This window comes from Mizuhopecten yessoensis, unplaced genomic scaffold (genome assembly GCF_002113885.1).
Source record: "Mizuhopecten yessoensis strain PY_sf001 unplaced genomic scaffold, ASM211388v2 scaffold716361, whole genome shotgun sequence".
NCBI lineage: Eukaryota > Metazoa > Mollusca > Bivalvia > Pectinida > Pectinidae > Mizuhopecten > Mizuhopecten yessoensis.
In genome coordinates, this window is record NW_018480078.1 from 2,546,754 (window position 1) to 2,565,859 (window position 19,106).

The 19,106-nt window shown below is 37.4% G+C and overlaps 1 protein-coding gene across 2 annotated transcripts in view; it reads right to left on the bottom strand.

Moving 5' to 3' along the window:
• The window catches only part of LOC110443862 (protein MON2 homolog), a 433,581-nt gene that overhangs the window by 40,031 nt on the left and 374,444 nt on the right, over positions 1-19,106 (bottom strand). For both annotated transcript variants that reach the window (XM_021488300.1, XM_021488299.1), the window contains 8 exons: positions 17,723-17,833; positions 7,232-7,407; positions 4,254-4,416; positions 3,858-4,118; positions 3,133-3,331; positions 2,160-2,761; positions 1,263-1,406; positions 290-418 (listed from right to left, as the gene is read on the bottom strand). In XM_021488300.1, the coding sequence (XP_021343975.1) occupies positions 290-418; positions 1,263-1,406; positions 2,160-2,761; positions 3,133-3,331; positions 3,858-4,118; positions 4,254-4,416; positions 7,232-7,407; positions 17,723-17,833 (1,785 nt within the window). The remainder of the gene's footprint in view (positions 1-289; positions 419-1,262; positions 1,407-2,159; positions 2,762-3,132; positions 3,332-3,857; positions 4,119-4,253; positions 4,417-7,231; positions 7,408-17,722; positions 17,834-19,106) is intronic.

Below are 19,106 nucleotides of genomic sequence, written 5' to 3' on the forward strand. Positions count from 1 at the left end.
AAAAAATGCCACGAATAAAACCTCCTTTATTTGAGCCTCAATTCCCTTAAAATGATTGTAAAACTCACAGAATGGTCTCTGGCATGTACGCTTATACTTCCAGTGAAACTAAGTTAAATGCAAAAGCTTTATTTTGCCGCCACTCCCGGAAAGGCAACACCTCAGTCTCGCTTCTGCTACTTCGTGGCGGCGAGACAAAAATAGTGCAATAGCTCAGCTTTGCCATTGACTGTAGGAGCTTAACCTTGACACATTACTAAGTGTGAGTTCTGTGACCTCGAGTACTGACCTTGATGATGTGTTGTAATATTTGTGAGTCCACCACGGCCGGGTGTTTGGCCGTTGACCGGTACAGATCTACTGCTAGCTCCACAGACTTCTCCGCAAATGGCACAAAGTTCATGGTCACCCAATCAACCTGTGAACACAAGACACAGATGACCTTGTGTGGAAGTAAAGGTCACTAGATCGAAGGTCACTAGATCAAAGGTCACTAGATCAAAGGTCACAACTATATATACATAACACAGAGGTCACTTGATGCGAAAGGTTAAGACCATCTAGGCAGATACAGCAAAGGTAATTTAAAGGTCAAGGTCAAGGTCATTGAAGTCAAGTCAACATCAGCAACAAAAAAGTAATCACATATGGAGAGGGGAAGTTACCAGAAAGTTCACAGTTGAATTCAGTTCCATATGCATTATATAGCAAAAGTCACATAGCATGAAAGTTGAAGATCACACTGTTAAATTTCACAGTTGTGTACATAAGTAACAACAATGTGATAGGACATATTTATACAGATGAAGTCACACAAACTTAAACATCCATTTTTTTTTCTCAGGAAATCTGTCAACAAATCAATCTTTTGATCATGCATGTTCTGCATATGGTAAACACTGGCTAAAAACGGAGTATAAAAAGACAAACTGCAGAACACATTTCCCTACATACAATATGATTCGGGGGAAATCATTTTCAGGTATCATATATAGGGTCCCAGTTTAAAATATGATCACAGGGAAACATCTTCAAGTAAAGCATACAATCTAGGGAATACATTTCCCAGTATAAAATATCCTTTTATAGAAATTATAAGATGTCAATAAGATGTTTAATAATTTTAGAAGCAACTTGAATTTTTCTTTTCTTCTTTTCATGAAATTTAATTTCAGCAAAATATAAATCATTTTCTTTTATAGGAAATTCTTTTACATGAAATAAAATTGTTGTATAGCTGTTTATAGTGAAACAAATCGTACCTGGGGCCCTTTGACAGATCCAAAGGCCCTTGCGTCCAGTTGACCATATTTGGGTACCCTGACCCCATATTCTATAAAGGTCAGGAGTTGGTGAAAGATGTCGGGGTACATAGATTGCATAGATTCTGGACCATTGTGTATCGCCTGGAATTAAACAAGGAAATAATAATATATTAAAAAAAATTCAAACCTGCTTGGGAGACCACCTCTATAAGGAGACCACCTGAGTTAAAAGACCATATTGCAAAACTCTCCTCTGCAGTTGTTTTCACATTAACTGTACCTGTGTTAAGAGACCACTTGTATTAAGAGTCAGTTTTTTAAAACCCTCTAATGCAGTTATTTTAATGTCAACTGTACCTGTGCTAAGAGACCACTTGCAAAAAGACACTTCTATAATGGTTTAATTCCCAAAGGTGGTCTCTGAATATAAGATTTAATTGTATAAACAAAATCTGGTAAGGATGTTTTTGACACACATGGGTGTTTGAAAGTTTATAATGGGAGCAGAGGTGTACCCATAGATTCATAAACAAATCACAAAATCTGTACGTCTCTTAAATCGAAATGTGTAACAAATGAATCACAATTTTACTGAATTAATCCATTTTTTTAAAACTTCCATTGGATCAAAACATTAATGTTGTTATAATTGCTGCCTTAAATATCTAAGATGGCTGCAAAAAGGTACCTTCATATCGTTTAAGTTATATCGTCATGACAGCTCCAATCTTATTATCCAAAAAACACTAAGAAATTGAATAACGATGATTTTGTGGGCTGTAAACATGATTTAATCAGGTCCACCTGACTGATTTTTTATTGTCTCAATCACTTACATATTGATGTGTTTATATCCCCAATGACTTTGACAAAGTTAGATTCTGCTATACGTACCTGTATGAGTGCCTCCATGGACTGCAGCGTGGCCTCCTGTAGCGGTGTGATGGTTACGTCGGGGTAGGATGGAATGATGAAAGGTGAGGCGTCACCATGTACAGGTACCGTCAGGGCACTCTTTAACACAGTACAGAGCTTTTGTAAGTCGGCCCCAACGAACCGTGTTTTAATGTGTTCAAACAGGGAGGGAAATGTCTGAATCAAGGCAGTAAGAAATGGCTGCGATGGCACATATACTTTCTCAGATCGGTGTGTAGTTTCTGGTGGTTTCGTTGCGTTTGTTCCTATATTCAGCCACACTTTCCAGGCTGTTGCCCATAGTGACGGGTCATAGTCCATGTCTGAACTTACCGACACTTGACCTTCACCTTCGTGACCTTTTGTTTGTTCAGATCTATTCATAACCTCATCCAGAGGAGGGGCCATGCTAGGTAGTCCGTCCATAACTGACCCTTCACCTTTGTCCTTAGGATCACGATTTATCTGAAGAATTTCCTGGAAACTTTTCAGTGCTGCCAGCGACACTTCAGCATTGAGACAAAGGGCAGAGTACTCTATATATTCCAACAGTAGCGACCAGGCTCTCGGGAAATCCCCAGCTACACAAGAAAACATTTTCAGCTTTAAATACTGATTTTGAATTATGCTTTATATATTAATTACCTAACATTTTCCGAATATTTACTATAAAACAGAAAAATTCAGTTGTTCCTGAATGAGGAAATAACATATCAATTTAGTTTAGATACAGAAGGACTAGTTAAAGTGGACATTTTTGCAGTGTGGAAATACTCACATTTTACGTCTTGATTAAATTAGCGCAAAACTATCCACACATGAATATTTATTTTTAGATTATAGATATATAGAATATATAAGAATTCAGAACGATTGCCAATCAAATTCCACATCACAGTCAGTTTAAAGAGCTACCACTCACGAAAATTTACTGGTAGTTAATGGTACCGACCTATGGTTTGGAGGGTTTTGCGTTTGGAGTTGAAGGTCCTGGCTACCCCTGCCAGAGTGAGGACCCTGGTCTCTGCCCACTGTTTCTCGGCCGTGTCACGGGAGTGGTGGATGAGGATGTTTCCTGTGGCGGCCTCATCTTTGACATTGGACGCTGTGCTGGACAACTTCTGAACCTTTTCTAGCAAGGGGAACAGCACCTACGGTTGCCATGGTAATACAGGTTAAATTATACGTCTTCACTTCATATGAACATATTATTAAAATACAATACCTATAAAAGTAATAATAAAATTAGCTTTAATAAAAAATGAAATGTCATAGACTTTTAACACAAGAAGTTTGTTAAGATTTATCCAATAAATTCTAATAAAAATTAAAAACTTTGGTTCAATAGAGTTAAGACAAAAATGTATACAGTTAAAACAGATTTATACCAAACCTTGAGTGATTTCAGGAAAGAATTCTCACAAGATTATTCATTATAGGATTGGTGTTCTAGAGACATTTCCTCACCAAGAGAAAAAAATATGAGTCCGCTAGACGGAAGAATTGACATTAAGGGTGTTCGTAGTAACCACTCTTCACTCTATAGTGTCACCTGTTTGACCTTGTATAATCTGAATACCTTTATAAACTAGACTATGTTCTCTAGTCTACATTTCTGTGTATTATTGAACCTGTGTAATAACAAGCTAGGTTGAAATGACAAAGCTGGTCCAGTACCTGCCAGAGAACCCGTTTCCAAGTCTCCTTGTGAAGCAGACCCCCGTGGGCAGATATCGTGGAGAAGAGGGTCTGTCCCGCACTTTTCCTCACGGCAGGGCGCTCATCCACACAAAGCTGACCCAACTTCATAAACAGACACATCCACAGTGCATCAAACGCTGGCATGCCCAGCTTTTTCTTCTCTGCGTCCGTCATGTCCTTGTCAAGGTCAGTGTTGATACGCTGGCGGTTTTGGTAGAAAAAGTCTGCAACATTCCACTGCAAAAGAATTTTATTTTCGTAATGGAGTAGGAATCATCTAAAACACTTGATATAATATTTTTCAGATATAGGGTTTTTATCGTAATGTGGAAACAGGTCTATAAACTTGCTTGGGACGTGTCCTGTACTCACCAGTAAACCAATGGCCGTCAGACTGATGTTGAGTTCCTGGTTCTGCAGTCCAAACTTGGCTGCCACCTCCACACATACTTGTAGGTACATACATGGAATTATGGGAAGGAAATCCGTGACAACAAGCTGTAGGCTCTGGAAGGCTGTCTGTATGAGCTTCTCACTGAAAACAAGACAGAACTATCATCCAGAGGCTGATTGCTGTTTCTGCATGGCCACCATATACAAGTTTCTGTCAAAAAGGTCTTATCCTCTCTTTATTTTGATCGCAGAAAATGTTTCAATGTATGATGTAATCTGAAATATTTCCCCTTGTTCTAAATTTCCCTATGCAAAAGATGGTGAATTTACAATGGAGTGACAATTGTGATATACAGTATAACCTTAATGTATCGCCACCCAATGTACCGCCAAAATCGATTATTGCCATGAATTTTGTCAGGACCGATTTCCCCACACTTAAATGCACCCGTTGTTCCGCCAAACTTGGGTACCGCCATCCGCCACGATGTTTTGAGGACAGTCGTGCAATAATCCCTTTGTTGGCCTCCGATAACACCCCCAGGCTACGTCACAGAAATTTACCTGTGTCGTTGAGTGAGCCCCGTTGGTCAGTTTTAGATGTTGTTATTACGTCTGGTATGTGTGTCTGATCAATTTATTAATTTACACCTGAATACAATTTACCATATTACCTCTGTCGGTTATTTATTCATTCATTCACATAATATGTCTTCTTATATGGCTTCTCAAAAAAAGAAAACAGGTTGTGAAGATATTCAATTCATTTTACAATTAAACATCAGACTGTGGATAATAATTGGTCCAACAAATTGAAATTGATTTGATGATACCGACAGGACACTGTTGTGCTCATCATGCGAATACTGTATTGTTTTGCGACGTGACGTACCACATCTGGCTATCACAGATAAAGGTGCGGATGCGGATTTCAGCGATCGCCGTGTTACAAGTTCGAACAGACTTGATCTCGATTCAGATTTACATTTGACTATGAGACAGTTTATTGAAATTATCAGATGCTTGCAACCCACTCGGGTATTAACAGACGATGACATTCTTGATGTGAAAAAATTCCGACGAGACGGACTCTTGACGATATCTGTCTGGGTTGTGCGGCAGAGAAACAGGATATTGAGACGGTTCTATACTGAGTCGAACACTTACACTTGACTACAGTGTCTGACGTACAGAAATGATGGCATTTGCAGTAGAGAAATGTGAATATTGGTACGGCTATGCAGACATTACTTGATGATTGTAAGTAAATCTGTAAATACTGGCACGTTAAACTGACACTATCGTTGTGGTACTCGTAAAGTGTATATCTTGCATGTGACACATTACCGAACTAACTATTCTTTCAAAAAATGGTATGCATATCAAAAATAGCATATATACATGTATATTTGAGTTTTCATTGGTAAATGTTGGATATGTGCCCAAAAACAAACAAGCGTTCATCCACCTGTCATTTAACAGAGACAACTCGTTGTACCGCCAAACTCGTTGTACCCCCAAAATGTCTGAACGAAAGGTAGCGGTATATCGGGGTTATACTGTATGTAGTTTTTGCAGTTAACAACATCACAAATTCAACACTAGATTAATTCATCTATAAGTAATTAAAACACAAAAATTTGATGAGGTGAAAATAGTTTGTTTTAAAATGGTTATTTGGTGCCAATTAGGACCGCATGGAACTAAATGACACTTTCATGAAGGAGAATGTTGCGTTCACATGCAAGAAAAGTAACAAAATAATAAAGCAGGTTGTTTCTTCCAAAAGAAGCTTCAGGAGAACTGTGTGGTATATGTCACCTAGCCTGATATGGCATCTTGAAGTTATTTGGCTACTGTTGACATACCCTATAACCCCTGACCGACCTCTTGTTGTTGTTGAAAGCGTCTTTGGTTTTCAACCCCTTGACAATATTAAGCCCTGTAAACACTGACCTAACTTTGGTTGTTGTTGATAACCTGTTTTGTACACTGAGCCATCTTTGGTTGATGCTGACAACCCTAGCCTTATGTTCCCTGACCAACATTTGGTTGATGTTGACAGCCCCTATGACTGATGACTTACCCCTGGTTGTTGTTGACAGCCCCTATGACTGATGACATACCCCTGGTTGTTGTTGACATACCTATCGGCGATGACTTACCCCTGGTTGTTGTTGACAGCCCCTATGACTGATGACCTACCCCTGGTTGTTGTTGACAGCCCCTATAACTGATGACTTACCCCTGGTTGTTGTTGACAGACCTATGACTGATGAATTACCCCTGGTTGTTGTTGACAGCCCCTCTGACTGATGACTTACCCCTGGTTGTTGTTGACAGCCCCTAGGACTGATGACATACCCCTGGTTGTTGTTGACATACCTATCGACGATGACTTTCCCCTGGTTGTTGTTTACAGCCCCTATGACTGATGACTTACCCCTGGTTGTTGTTGACAGACCCTATGACTGATGACATACCCCTGGTTGTTGTTGACAGACCTATCGGCGATGACTTACCGCTGGTTGTTGTTGACAGACCTATGACTGATGACATCCCCCTGGTTGTTGTTGACAGACCTATCGGCGATGACTTACCCCTGGTTGGTGTTGACAGCCCCTATGACTGATGACTTACCCCTTGTTGTTGTTGACAGCCCCTATGACTGATGACATACTCCTGGTTGTTCTTGCCATACCTATCGGCGATGACTTACCCCTGGTTGTTGTTGACAGCCCCTATGACTGATGACATACCCCTGGTTGTTGTTGACAGACCTATCGGCGATGACTTACCCCTGGTTGTTGTTGACAGACCTATGACTGATGACTTACCCCTGGTTGTTGTTGACAGCCCCTATAACTGATGACTTACCCCTGGTTGTTGTTGACAGCCCCTATGACTGATGACATACCCCTGGTTGTTGTTGACAGCCCCTATGGGTGATGACTTACCCCTGGTTGTTGTTGACAGCCCCTATGACCCCCAGCATTAGAGGCCAGCCATGAAGAAGCGTGTCACCGTTGTTGTGAAGGATCTGTAGAACACACTCGAGCTGCCTCTGTCTGATGTCTGACTGTAGTATGTTGGACAACTCCTGGAGAGGGGACAGGATGGTCATCTGTAGCTTCTACAACAGCATTAGAGAAAAGGTTACAAAACAGCATATCCAACCACATTAAAACAATGCAATATGGTCGGTTGAGATGGGTATAATATGGCAGAAAAAGTCTATCTACAAAAAACCTTTTGTAACTTTGCAATCTTGTATTGTTTAACACAGTATAATGTGACCGTGTGGAATGTCACGCTGGGTGGCTTTCACATTGTATTTCAGTGAGGTAGCACTTTAAAGTGGGCATCAGAACCGTGGTATCGCAAGGAGGCAAATACACCAACATACCCTACCTCAAGCACACATACACACAAGCATGCACACAAGGCACACATGGAGGCAAGTCCTTAATTGACCTTAGCTGTTAATACAACGCTAAATCAAAGAAAACCGACCCAATCCAAACTACACAATGATGTGTCAATTGGAATATAGGGAGCAATCCATATATATTTTCCTTATAAAGGGATCCACAGTAGGGTAACAAAAAAACAACACTTCTCTATGCTAATAATATTATTACAAAATTAACACAAATTGTTTTTCTTCAATTGTTTTCTGTCTGTTTTTAAACTTTCTTAGTTGAAATATCAAGTGAATCTGAAAACAGAAATCCTTAACCCTTTCACCACTGAAGACCAAACTGGACTCATCCATATCAATGCATGGTAGAGTCTATTAAAGTAACATAGGGGTGAAAGGGTTACTGCTATCATGGCGGGCGTGAGTTACAGCTGATCTATGGACAAGATGAAAAGTCACACTTCTGGTAAATCTGGTAATTGTGATAGCTTTGGTTAAGATTATATTTGTGTCTGCTATTGTCAGACATAAACTGAATTACGTGTATCGCATGTCGAAAGAAAATGCAACATAGAGCCGAATGAACATATTCTGTTGAAAAAAATATCACGCAAATAGACAACTATTTCACAATCTGGCATTATAGACGTGTAAATGATGTGACGCCACTGGAATGCAACACAACTGCGACGATTACTGTTACTTTTGCACCACATGTAATATTTATATGCATCAAAGCATCAAATACACACAATGCACTATCAATATTATTGAAACTCGTGGATCAGAATATATGTTCTCCTGTATCCCAGGGCTCAGTGACTGTGTCCTCACCATTAGCTGCCATGTTTGAAGTCATTTTGAGAATTTCTGCCAGACTTTCGTTTCAAAATAATTAAATGATATTTCATTTGAAACCGTCATATTTACGTTTGATTCCCTTGTAAAAAATTTACATCTAAGTAAATGCAGTATTGGCCAAAATTCTGTTTTTTTATTTGCGATTTATTAGCCAGCTTTCCAGCGTTCCCACAATGTGCTGCATATGCCTGTAATACCTGTAATACCTGTAATACTTATTAGAAATGATTCAATACAATTCCACCTCCAATTCAGGTGATAAAAAACAAATTAAAAAGAAGTGACATGACAATGACCTTTTGTGAAAGCCTGGCCTAATGCAGCTTAATCATGTAAAAAGGTTTACATATATATCGAAAACTCTCACATCCCCAAGTTACACTTCATTTTTTTTCCTGATTTGTGAACCAAATTTCCTTTTTATATGTAAACTCAGAATGAAGAGTGCTAATACAATCAGAGTTATTCCCCCTGGAACAAGAAAAAAAATCTTAATTTCTCCTGGCCAGTGAGTTATCTGTGTAGTAAGCATTGTAGACCAGAGCTAATAAGATATGCGGTAGAATTATCTAAACTGTCTCCAGTATAGGTGTGAGCCCACAGATGGAAAATACTTTTTAAAGAAATAATTTCACATAATTCTACTCATATATCTATTTTCCGCCCACTGTTTGTTTGTGTGCTGACTAATTTAAAGCACTTTAGGAATAACCAGAGTTATACCGTACATTCGTTGTATAATCAGAAAGATTGTCTGCACCTTGCCATATATTCACAAAAAGGTTTATGCAAACATTGTAGTACATGGTGACTAGCCAAAATTTTTCAGGCAGTCACCGCCGTAATTAAAAACAACATATTTGTTAACTTTTGAATATCTTTAAGGTAGCTCTCATGACTCTCTGTGGTACGTATTAAAGTAAAACATTAATTTGTATGTAGTGTACTATACAGTTGTATTTCTACTGTTACAAAACTTTGTTACTTATAATTCTAGAACAAGATTTTGTTGTAGGTGTATACTACTTTTTTTTTTTTTTTTTTAGGGTAAAATGTTCTGACTGTTTTGATAAATAATTAATTTACTCTCTTGAAATCAAGAGGCCCAATGGGCAATAACGTTCACCCAAGATGTACAATACAGCTATTTTATCTTGTTAAGACATGAAGTGGAAATAATGATGTCACAAACAAAAACACTCAAAAACCATTTAAAATTTGTTGAATAACCAATGGGAAACAATAGTTTTGTGCCTTTTTATTTCTGTATACATTTCTGTATTATTATATTCCCACATTAAGGGCCAAATGGTGAGACCACAAGACATGAAATTCACTACTTTAAAAATTTCTTTCCTAGTCTTTTACATACAAAAAGATTCCCAAAAGTATTATTTCCATGTATACTATATATTATCTGATCCCTCCCCAGGTGGGGAGGATGATCCTAGGGCTATAAAATGAATACAACTTTGATATTTCAATCTATGAAGACCAAATGATTTCATCAGAAGAAAGTTGTTTAAGTTTTAGTCAATTTTCCCATTTCGTTCCCAGCCCCTAGAGGAGGTTCGTTGTGACGGGCTGTCAGTAATCAATTTTTCATATTTTTTAATCTTCCATTTGGATTTTTGATCAATCTGAAAAATATCTCTGTCAGGTCCACCAGTAGATCATCTCTGCATGGTTTCAGTGAAATGAGCCAATTAGAATTTGAGTTTGAATTTTTAATAGGTTTTCAAAATGGCAGCTGTAGTGGCCATATTAGATTTCAGATAAACCCGAAATATAATAACACTTCCTGTCAGTAATATTCCCCTCTAGTACCAATGAAATCACCTCAGTAGTATTTCATTTGAAGCTGAAAATGTAAAATGTTTATGCACGACGTACCCCCTGGACATATAAGGAATGCAATAAGTCACTTAAGCCTTTGGCTCAGGTAACCTTAATAAAGAAAGAAAAGTACAGATTTTTTTTTTTGAAAATCTGACATATTGAATCTGCCATTAAGAAATACCATTAAGTTTGTGTCAGGGAAAACAAGGACAGAGGGTCTTCATTTATTGTCAATCCGCTTAGAGACAATGATGTAGCTAATAGATTGACATGTACGAAAAGCTAATGAGCTCATCCTGAAAAAGGCTGTTTTGTAGTTTGTGTAAAGACAATTCCAGTGACGTCCTGTACACAATCGAAACAGAACTGATTGAGAATGGATCTGATGAGGATGGTACTCAAGGAATGTGGACACAGCAATCCATTTCATTAACCTGACAGATAAGTACACGGAAATTAGATAAACACATTCAATTAGACCAGTCCTTCACGTATTATCAATGAAGACACGGGGACATCCCTGACAGAGTGGTTCTAACTGGATGACAAAGAACTAAGTGACGTCAGTGGGTACATCGGTTTATGGAGCTCAGTTCATCAACATCTCTTGAAACCATTGCCCATAGGTAGAGAGCGTAAGTCTTATACTCTTTCCTATGGAAGTAACTCCCAACAGTCTGTATATTGTATACTGGGAAACTTTCATCCATTACTTGTAAAATCCATATTGGCCTAACGTTAACTTTGCCCTTCTCATGTAATAACTTGGTACAATGTTTAATATGTTGTTAAGTCATATTTGCTGTCATGATCTTGCCATTTTATGGAAGGCAAAAATGGCAAAAGTTAAACTGAGGCAAAACATATCTGGTGTATAGACTTAAAACTAATAAAGGCTAGTTATTGTTATCACCAGACAGTAAACTCAACCTTACAAAATGAAATCTAACCTTCCACACTGTTATTGCTGTAGGTGGGGAAAGGTCTGCCACATATTTATGGTGCAAATGATTGTAAAAACTTACAGAATCCTGCTGTTTCTGAGGTAATAATGAGCATGGTGAAGATATTGCAGAAATGTCAAGATAACAAACATCTAGTGCTGTGGTATATCTCTACAGGTCCAGAGATCCAACAGAACCCTGGAGTGGTAGGGAAAGTGTACCCCCAGCATCACCATGTTACTCTCTGAGGGTCCTGCTGGACAAATTCTTACCTGTTAAACGCATATGTTTTCAATGACAAACTATGACCTCAGTAACTAAAGGAACATAACCCAGACCTAACCATGTCACTGACGGACATTCTGGCAGGATACCTTACAAACCTTTTCCATGACAAATTATGAGCAATTATAACCTCAATAATTCAAGGGACATAACACTAACATCACCAATATACTGACTGAAATTCTTGTTGGATAAACTCTAACCTTATAAAGTTAATCGATGACAAACTCTCTTTGAGCTCAATAATTCAAGGGACATAACCCTGATCTCACCAAGTCACTGACCGAGTACTTATACCTTAAAAACCTTATCCATTACAAACTCAGACCTCAACAATTCAAGGGACATAACCCTGATCTCACCAAGTCACTGACCGAGTACTAATACCTTACAAACCTTATCCATTAGAAACTCTGACCTCAACAATTCAAGGGACATAACCCTGATCTCACCAAATCATGACCGAGTAGTTATACCTTACAAACCTTATCAATTACAAACTTTGACCTCAATAATTCAAGGGGCATAAACCTTACATCACCAATTTATTGACTGACAGTCTGGTAGGATACACTCTTAATGTCACCTTATCCATGACAAATTCTGACCTTAATATTCAAGGGACATAACTCTGACCTTGTCAAGCTACTTACTGACATTATGGCAAGATATATTCTTAACTGAAAAACCTTATCCATGATATCCTCCGACCAAAATCAAATCTATTATTATTGACTTCTAACAATTTGTAACAAGGGAAATTTCCTCTGGCACAAAGCTAAGAGGTGACGGTAATCCGATGTACAATTAAAATCTGCCAGAAATCTATGAACTGGTGAACATTTTGGAACCATCATTACTCTATCAATTAAGACTTCGGATTGAGTGAAAGCAGTTTCTATAGAAGTTCTATGGAAATGTCAGTACAAAAGAATAATAAAGCAAATGAAAATCCTGTTGATTAATTCATGCCTCCGCCTACCTTAAACTGTATTACATAATACTGATTACACATGTTGTTACACAACAAAAGATAAAATAGGTTGGTGGACCTATAGTAATCCATCAAATTAGTAGCTCATTACTACCTGACCGATGGAATAGCATGGTTTGGTTACAAATGATATAACATGGATGAAATATCATTGCCGTATACAGAAAGCATTTTTTTGGTTTCTGATAAAACTGATATAATATCCAAAGTATATATTCATGGACATGTCTGCCCATTGCACTTTGTAAATAAGAGTCCAACGCAAGGTAATGTCCACGTTTATTAATTTTCACATCATTGTTGTGAGATTTAAAATTACGCAAGATGCAGGAATGAATAAATTCAACACTTGACCGGAATTTCAATTCCAGAATCCATTATTGTTGATGAGGAAAATACTGCACTGATGTCACTCTCTCGGTTCCCTTAGTCTGAGCATTTTCATTTTTATGAAAGAAAGCATTCACCGAAATAATAACAGTGAATGAATTTCATGATTATACCTTGAACAATTTCTTTCTTATAATTTGAATAAGCGACATAAACCATTACAGCTATGTATTGCTTCCTAACAGTATCAAAGTAAAGTGTTGTAAAAGAAAATCGGCATAAAAATATTTTCAATTTTAAATATGAAATTCCGCAAACTTAATCAGAGAAACTGTATTATGTAGAAATGGAAGAAAAACTGCATAAAAGCATTTTCAATTTTAAATATGAAATTCCGTAAACTCAATCGGAGAAACTGTATTGTAAACCTATTATCAGAATCCATTACAATCCAACGACAGAAGATAACTTATAAATGCTTAATTCAGTTTTTGTTACTTAGCTTTTTCAGCAAAGCCGTACATTATACAACATACTACATACGCAATATATTCCATAACAGATGTCTTTAAAAATGTCACCTAACATTTTACGTAATTGTACGAAGGAACAGATTTTAATGATCTTCACAGCCTACTTGTTGTTGACGTTCTTATCGTTGCCGGTAAGTGGGTGCTGTGAGACAGGGATACACCCCCCGTTGACGTTCGTATCGTTGCCGGTAAGTGGGTGCCGTGAGACAGGGACCCCCCCCCCCCCCCCCCCCCCCCCCCCNATTCCTGTTCCCCAAGGACATGCTCTTTGTTGCGTAATGAATTCCTTCTTTATTTTTTACTAATTTGTGTGACTGTCATTATAAATCAATTTTATTTCTGTTCAGTCCTTGCTGCGACCCTGCCAAGTTTAGGTAATGAGTTCTTTTCACTTTACTGATATATGGAAACAATTGTTTTTTGAAGGTCGTGGATAATTGCAGAAATTCTCTCTTATTTTTACCTTTGATAACTGATGTTATAGGAAAAACATAATCTTAAATCACTCAGTGCTATCAAAATAAATAGTCCTCTATAACAAACTTCTTATATGCAATGAGCTGCTCGGCCTTTAGGAACGACTGAGTCAGCGTTAAATTCAAACCGTTGTTTTATGCACATATATATATCATACGTGTAACCCACACTCGACAATCTCCCCCTCTCAGACCATGTTTATCTAAATAAACCAAGCCTGCCACCCAACCTGAAAACCCATTTTAGGGAGACAGGAGGTGTACCAGCCCAATGCTTCAGGTTTACCTTGCTGGGATTTCTAAACATGGAGTAGTAACACGATCTTCATACATTCAGGAGTTACCGCTATACAAGCTATTATTTCCCTTATTTTACAATGAATTATGCTGAATTTAAACGGTCCGTTCCTGAGCTGACCAAAAGCTAGAATGCCTAACAAACTACCCCCATCACGTCTTACGCTTCCGAAACAATCTCATTGGTTGGCTATAAACCGCACGTGCTTCTCAACCTATACGATTGCCACGTACCCACAGGACAATTATTTCCTGCTATTATACGAATCGCGGGAAATTTAAATTACACATGTGACTTCTTTAGTAAATCTATATATCCTTACACATGAAACAGCCAAAATAAGTAACATCATCATTTTAATGTGAAACCTTGAATTGCAGAACAGAGAGCGTGTGACCTTGTAGAAATTAGAACTGTCACCGGAATGGTTAACAACCCACATAAATAGGGGAGGTAATTCCAATTTATAAACTTTAAACTATAACGCCCCCACTAAAACTAGAACTGTAAGTGTTGTGTGGACCAAATAGTATTAAATTCAGTGCAGTTCTTTTGGAGGAGTAGTTGAATATGTTAAAACAAAGGGGCATAACTCCATAAATTTAGGAGGTAGCTCTAATTTATATACTTTATTCACATCCCTTCAAGAAGGGTCCTGTATACCAAGTATCAATCAAATCGGTGCAGTACTTTAGAGGCATGGTAGTCTAGTGGTAGGACGCCAGGCTCGTGATTGAATGGTTTCAGGTTTTAGTCACGGCACAGCACTGTGTTGTATCTTTGAGCAAGATAATTTACTAGTGGGACAAGTGATGTCACAACAGTTACATCATGGACACACTTATTGAGGGTCAGAAGAAGATTGTTTTTTCTGTTATACAACCAGTTCTACTATCAACACAGACAGAACAAGTATTAACGAGCAAGGTTTTCATGAGCTTCCATTTAAGACAATATGTCGTACAATGAAGGTATACTAAACTGCCGTTGTTAACAGTTAATGTAGGGTACGTTCTACATGGTTGAAATTGATCACTTTTTTATTTATTTGCAAGGTTATTTTTGATGTAAAAGTTCTTTATAATTGAAATTGATTACTTTTTTATTTAATTGCAAGGTTATTTTTGATTTAAAAGTTCTTTATAATTGAAATTGATTACTTTTTTATTTAATTGTAAGGTTACTTTTGATGTAAAAGTTCTTTATAATTGAAATTAATTACTTTTTTGATGTCATTGGAAGGTTATTTTAAATGTAAAAGTTTTTTATGATTGAAATTAATTACTTTTTTGATGTCATTGCAAGGTTATTTTACATGTAAAAGTTTTTTATGATTGAAATTAATTACTTTTTTGATGTCATTGCAAGGTTATTTTTACATGTAAAAGTTTTTTATGATTGAAATAAATTACTTTTTTGATGTCATTGCAGGTTATTTAAAATTTAACGGTTCTCTAGGTAGATATTTACTCTCCTGTCCTCTTGTGAAATAAAACAGCAACATAAGAGGGATGAATGAGAGTTTTCCCTTCGACACCTGTACTCATTGTTAACGATCTTCCTGACAGACCGAAGCTGACTTAGGGAGAGGCTAATGAACCATCCATCATCGTGAAACATCCCTGTGTCGACTCCAAGTCAGCGTTAGCTGGGGAAAACGTATGTCTTGTTCCTTTTCTTCAAATTACTGAGGTAACTGTTCCAGTTAACATGTAGCCATTGTAAACCTCAAAAGCATGTCTTTACTCATTCACCCCTGAAAACACATTTGAACTCTTCCAATTCAAAGGTTGGAATAGTTCAATATGATATTTCAGGGGTAAATTAGTGTTTTTTTTTCTTTTTTCTACTCAGAATTTTGCGATTGTATGAGAAAGTTAGAATTTCGTGAGGCCTGCTGATTATCAGTTTGGAATGGGCTGAGATTTGTACAAGTTAACTGAAGTGTTGTCTGACAAATCTATCCCTGTCTCCCGATTTCTAACATTACTGTATACTAGCTACAATTGTCTTACACAAGTACACTCATTACAGGTTTTTATCAAGAAATGGTGGCGACTGCTTCCAGCAATCCTAACATTCTTTTGCTTCCCTATTCTCTAAAATTGACGTCAAAGAAAATTGGATAAGAAAACGTGAAGAGAGTTGTCATTATGAGTGTTTTTATAAAGAATTGAGGCGACTGCTCCTAGAAATTTCACTGTCTTCTGTGACGGAATAAAATTGATGAGGGGGAGCATGTGCCCAATGTACTGTAAGAACTAGCCTACCAACTACAGGAAAAATATCACTGTTAGCTCTAGTTCACCACATACAATAAACTGTTACCTACTGATAAAATTATTTCACCACCTTTATTATACTATTACTGTTATAATTATTTCACCCCCTGTAATATACTATTAGTGTTAAAACTAGTTCACCTCATACACTAAATTAGTTCACCTCATACACTAAACTGGTTCACCTCATACACTAAACTAGTTCATCTCATACACTAAACTAGTTCACCTCATACACTAAACTAGTTCACCTTATACACTAAACTAGTTCACCTCATACACTAAACTGGTTCATCCATAACTGTTACAGTAAAAACTAGGTCATCAAATTCACTATTACTGCATAGCTGGAAATATTCGCAGGGGATTTGATTTTGCTATATTCGTTGCTCAGTTCGTCATTGAAACGTTAATTGAGTGAGTGACATAACCTTAACACATTCACCTCTGAAATTTCATAATAAACTATTCCAGCCTTTGAATTGGAAGAGTTCAAATGTGTCTTCAAGGGTGAATGAGTTAACCATAGATGTAAGTTTCTAAAAGTTTGTAAACCTGCATCAAAAGGTAAATAATCTTGAAACAAATTTCATTTGATGCTCAGTGAAGTGGAAAATTCAGATCGCTGTGACCTAGTTTCAATGTGTGACAAAACTTCACCCGAAGATGCAACAGCACTTGGAGATTGGTTCACCTTTCAGAAAATAAGAGGGAATTTTGGTCTAGAAACAATCCTCACACCTGACGCAATGTCCCCTCCATCCTCCTCCATTTCTGTGTCGGAACATGTTGATGTGATATGTCTATAGCTACATCTGCTCAGTGTGAGGTAAAGCAACTTTCGGCCCAGGAGTCGTCATATAAAATGATAGGATCTCTCACGTAGGACAATTAGGACAGACGACTCCTATCTTCTCCGCCTCTTCCTTCTCCCTTTCTATCCTTCCTCTACATACTTTTATCCCTTGTATATTCATTTTCTAACCTTTCTTGTCTGCTGAAAGGCTGAAAGGCCATAATAGCGGACATAAAACTGTCAACATCAAACTAAAAACAATTCTGACCAGACCCACCAGAAAATACTGTATATTTACCCGTCCTGTTTCCAGGGAATTGGGAGAGGGTTATGAACATATCTGTGAGATTCACGAAAATGTTATTGTACCCTGAAAGTTTGGTACATACCAGGTTTGTCTGAAGAGGTGGATCATAGCCATGCTCCAGGGCCGCTCTGACAAGGGAGGTAACTGCTTCTGCACCCCAGCATCGCATACCTTGATGGGGATGCTGACATACCTGGTGAAGGAGTAAAACATGATTACAACATCTGTGAGGTAGTTTAGATACCTTATTTTTTGTATATCACTTTAAAACTGGATTTATATCTGCCACATAGTAGTAAATTATGTTAAGAGGATCTGAAAATTTTCAATTTGATAGGAAATGATTTTTAGAAAAATACTTCAAAAGGTTTATTTCACAAAAACAAGGGGTTTGGGGGTTAAGAAACAGCGAAAAATCCTGAATACATCAATTATGAACCCCACACTAATTCCATCGTAGATTGACAGAGCTAAGATTGATACTGTAACTAAATCCTTACCCAATTACTAAATAACAATGCTTACAAATTAGAAATCTTGGAAGCCCCATTATTTTCACTGGTTACATAAACTCTGAGAAAGTTTGATTTCCTTCCTAATTTAAATACATTTATTATCTGTTGAGTTGCCTCTGATGCCTAATGAATCAAGGAGAAAGAGGGCTGGGCAGGTAAATCAAACAGAGTCGTGATGTAGGACGAGATCCCGTGGTGAAATAAAACACATTTACCCTAATGCTATATCAAGCACACACACTGTGTAAATCTTTTATAATGAACACTGAATATCACTTAATACAAAATTTAATGGTTACATTGGAAAGAAGGGAAAATGTTGGTACACCCCGAGGAATTCGTATCTAATGCAGAGGTGGAAATTGTATAATTTCCATTCTGCTCCCTGGGATGTTTTGAAACGCCAAATTGTGCAAGTGCCTACTATGGAATGAGATGGGTTGCTGTAGGTAATGTGATTTCGACATTAACATGCAGCGAAAGATCATTCTCAACAATGTCTCTACATTTAATTACAGCTGTTAATTACAGACACTCTCCTAAAATATGTTTATTCCAGGGAAAGTGAAGAAACCTGAACCCAAAGTTTGGCACGAGAGGCGAAAGTTTATTTCTGTATAATGTCATTATTACTGCTCGGATGCTCGGGGTGTAATGAGAAGAGTATACATGGTAATAATAAAAGAAGATTTAAGATAGAAGATTTAAGATAGAAATAACAGACATGTGTACTTCTATCTTGGTTAATAGGAAATTTACCCCTATCAGATGATGACTTTTTCCCTAGTTGTAGATGCTATTTTCTCATAATTGTTGATGACATTTTACACTAGCTGAGGTTGACATTTTACACTAGCTGAGGTTGACATTTTATTCTTGTTGAGGTTGACATTTTGTTCTAGTTGAGGTTGATATTTTATTCTAGTTGAGGTTGACCTTTTATTCTAGTTG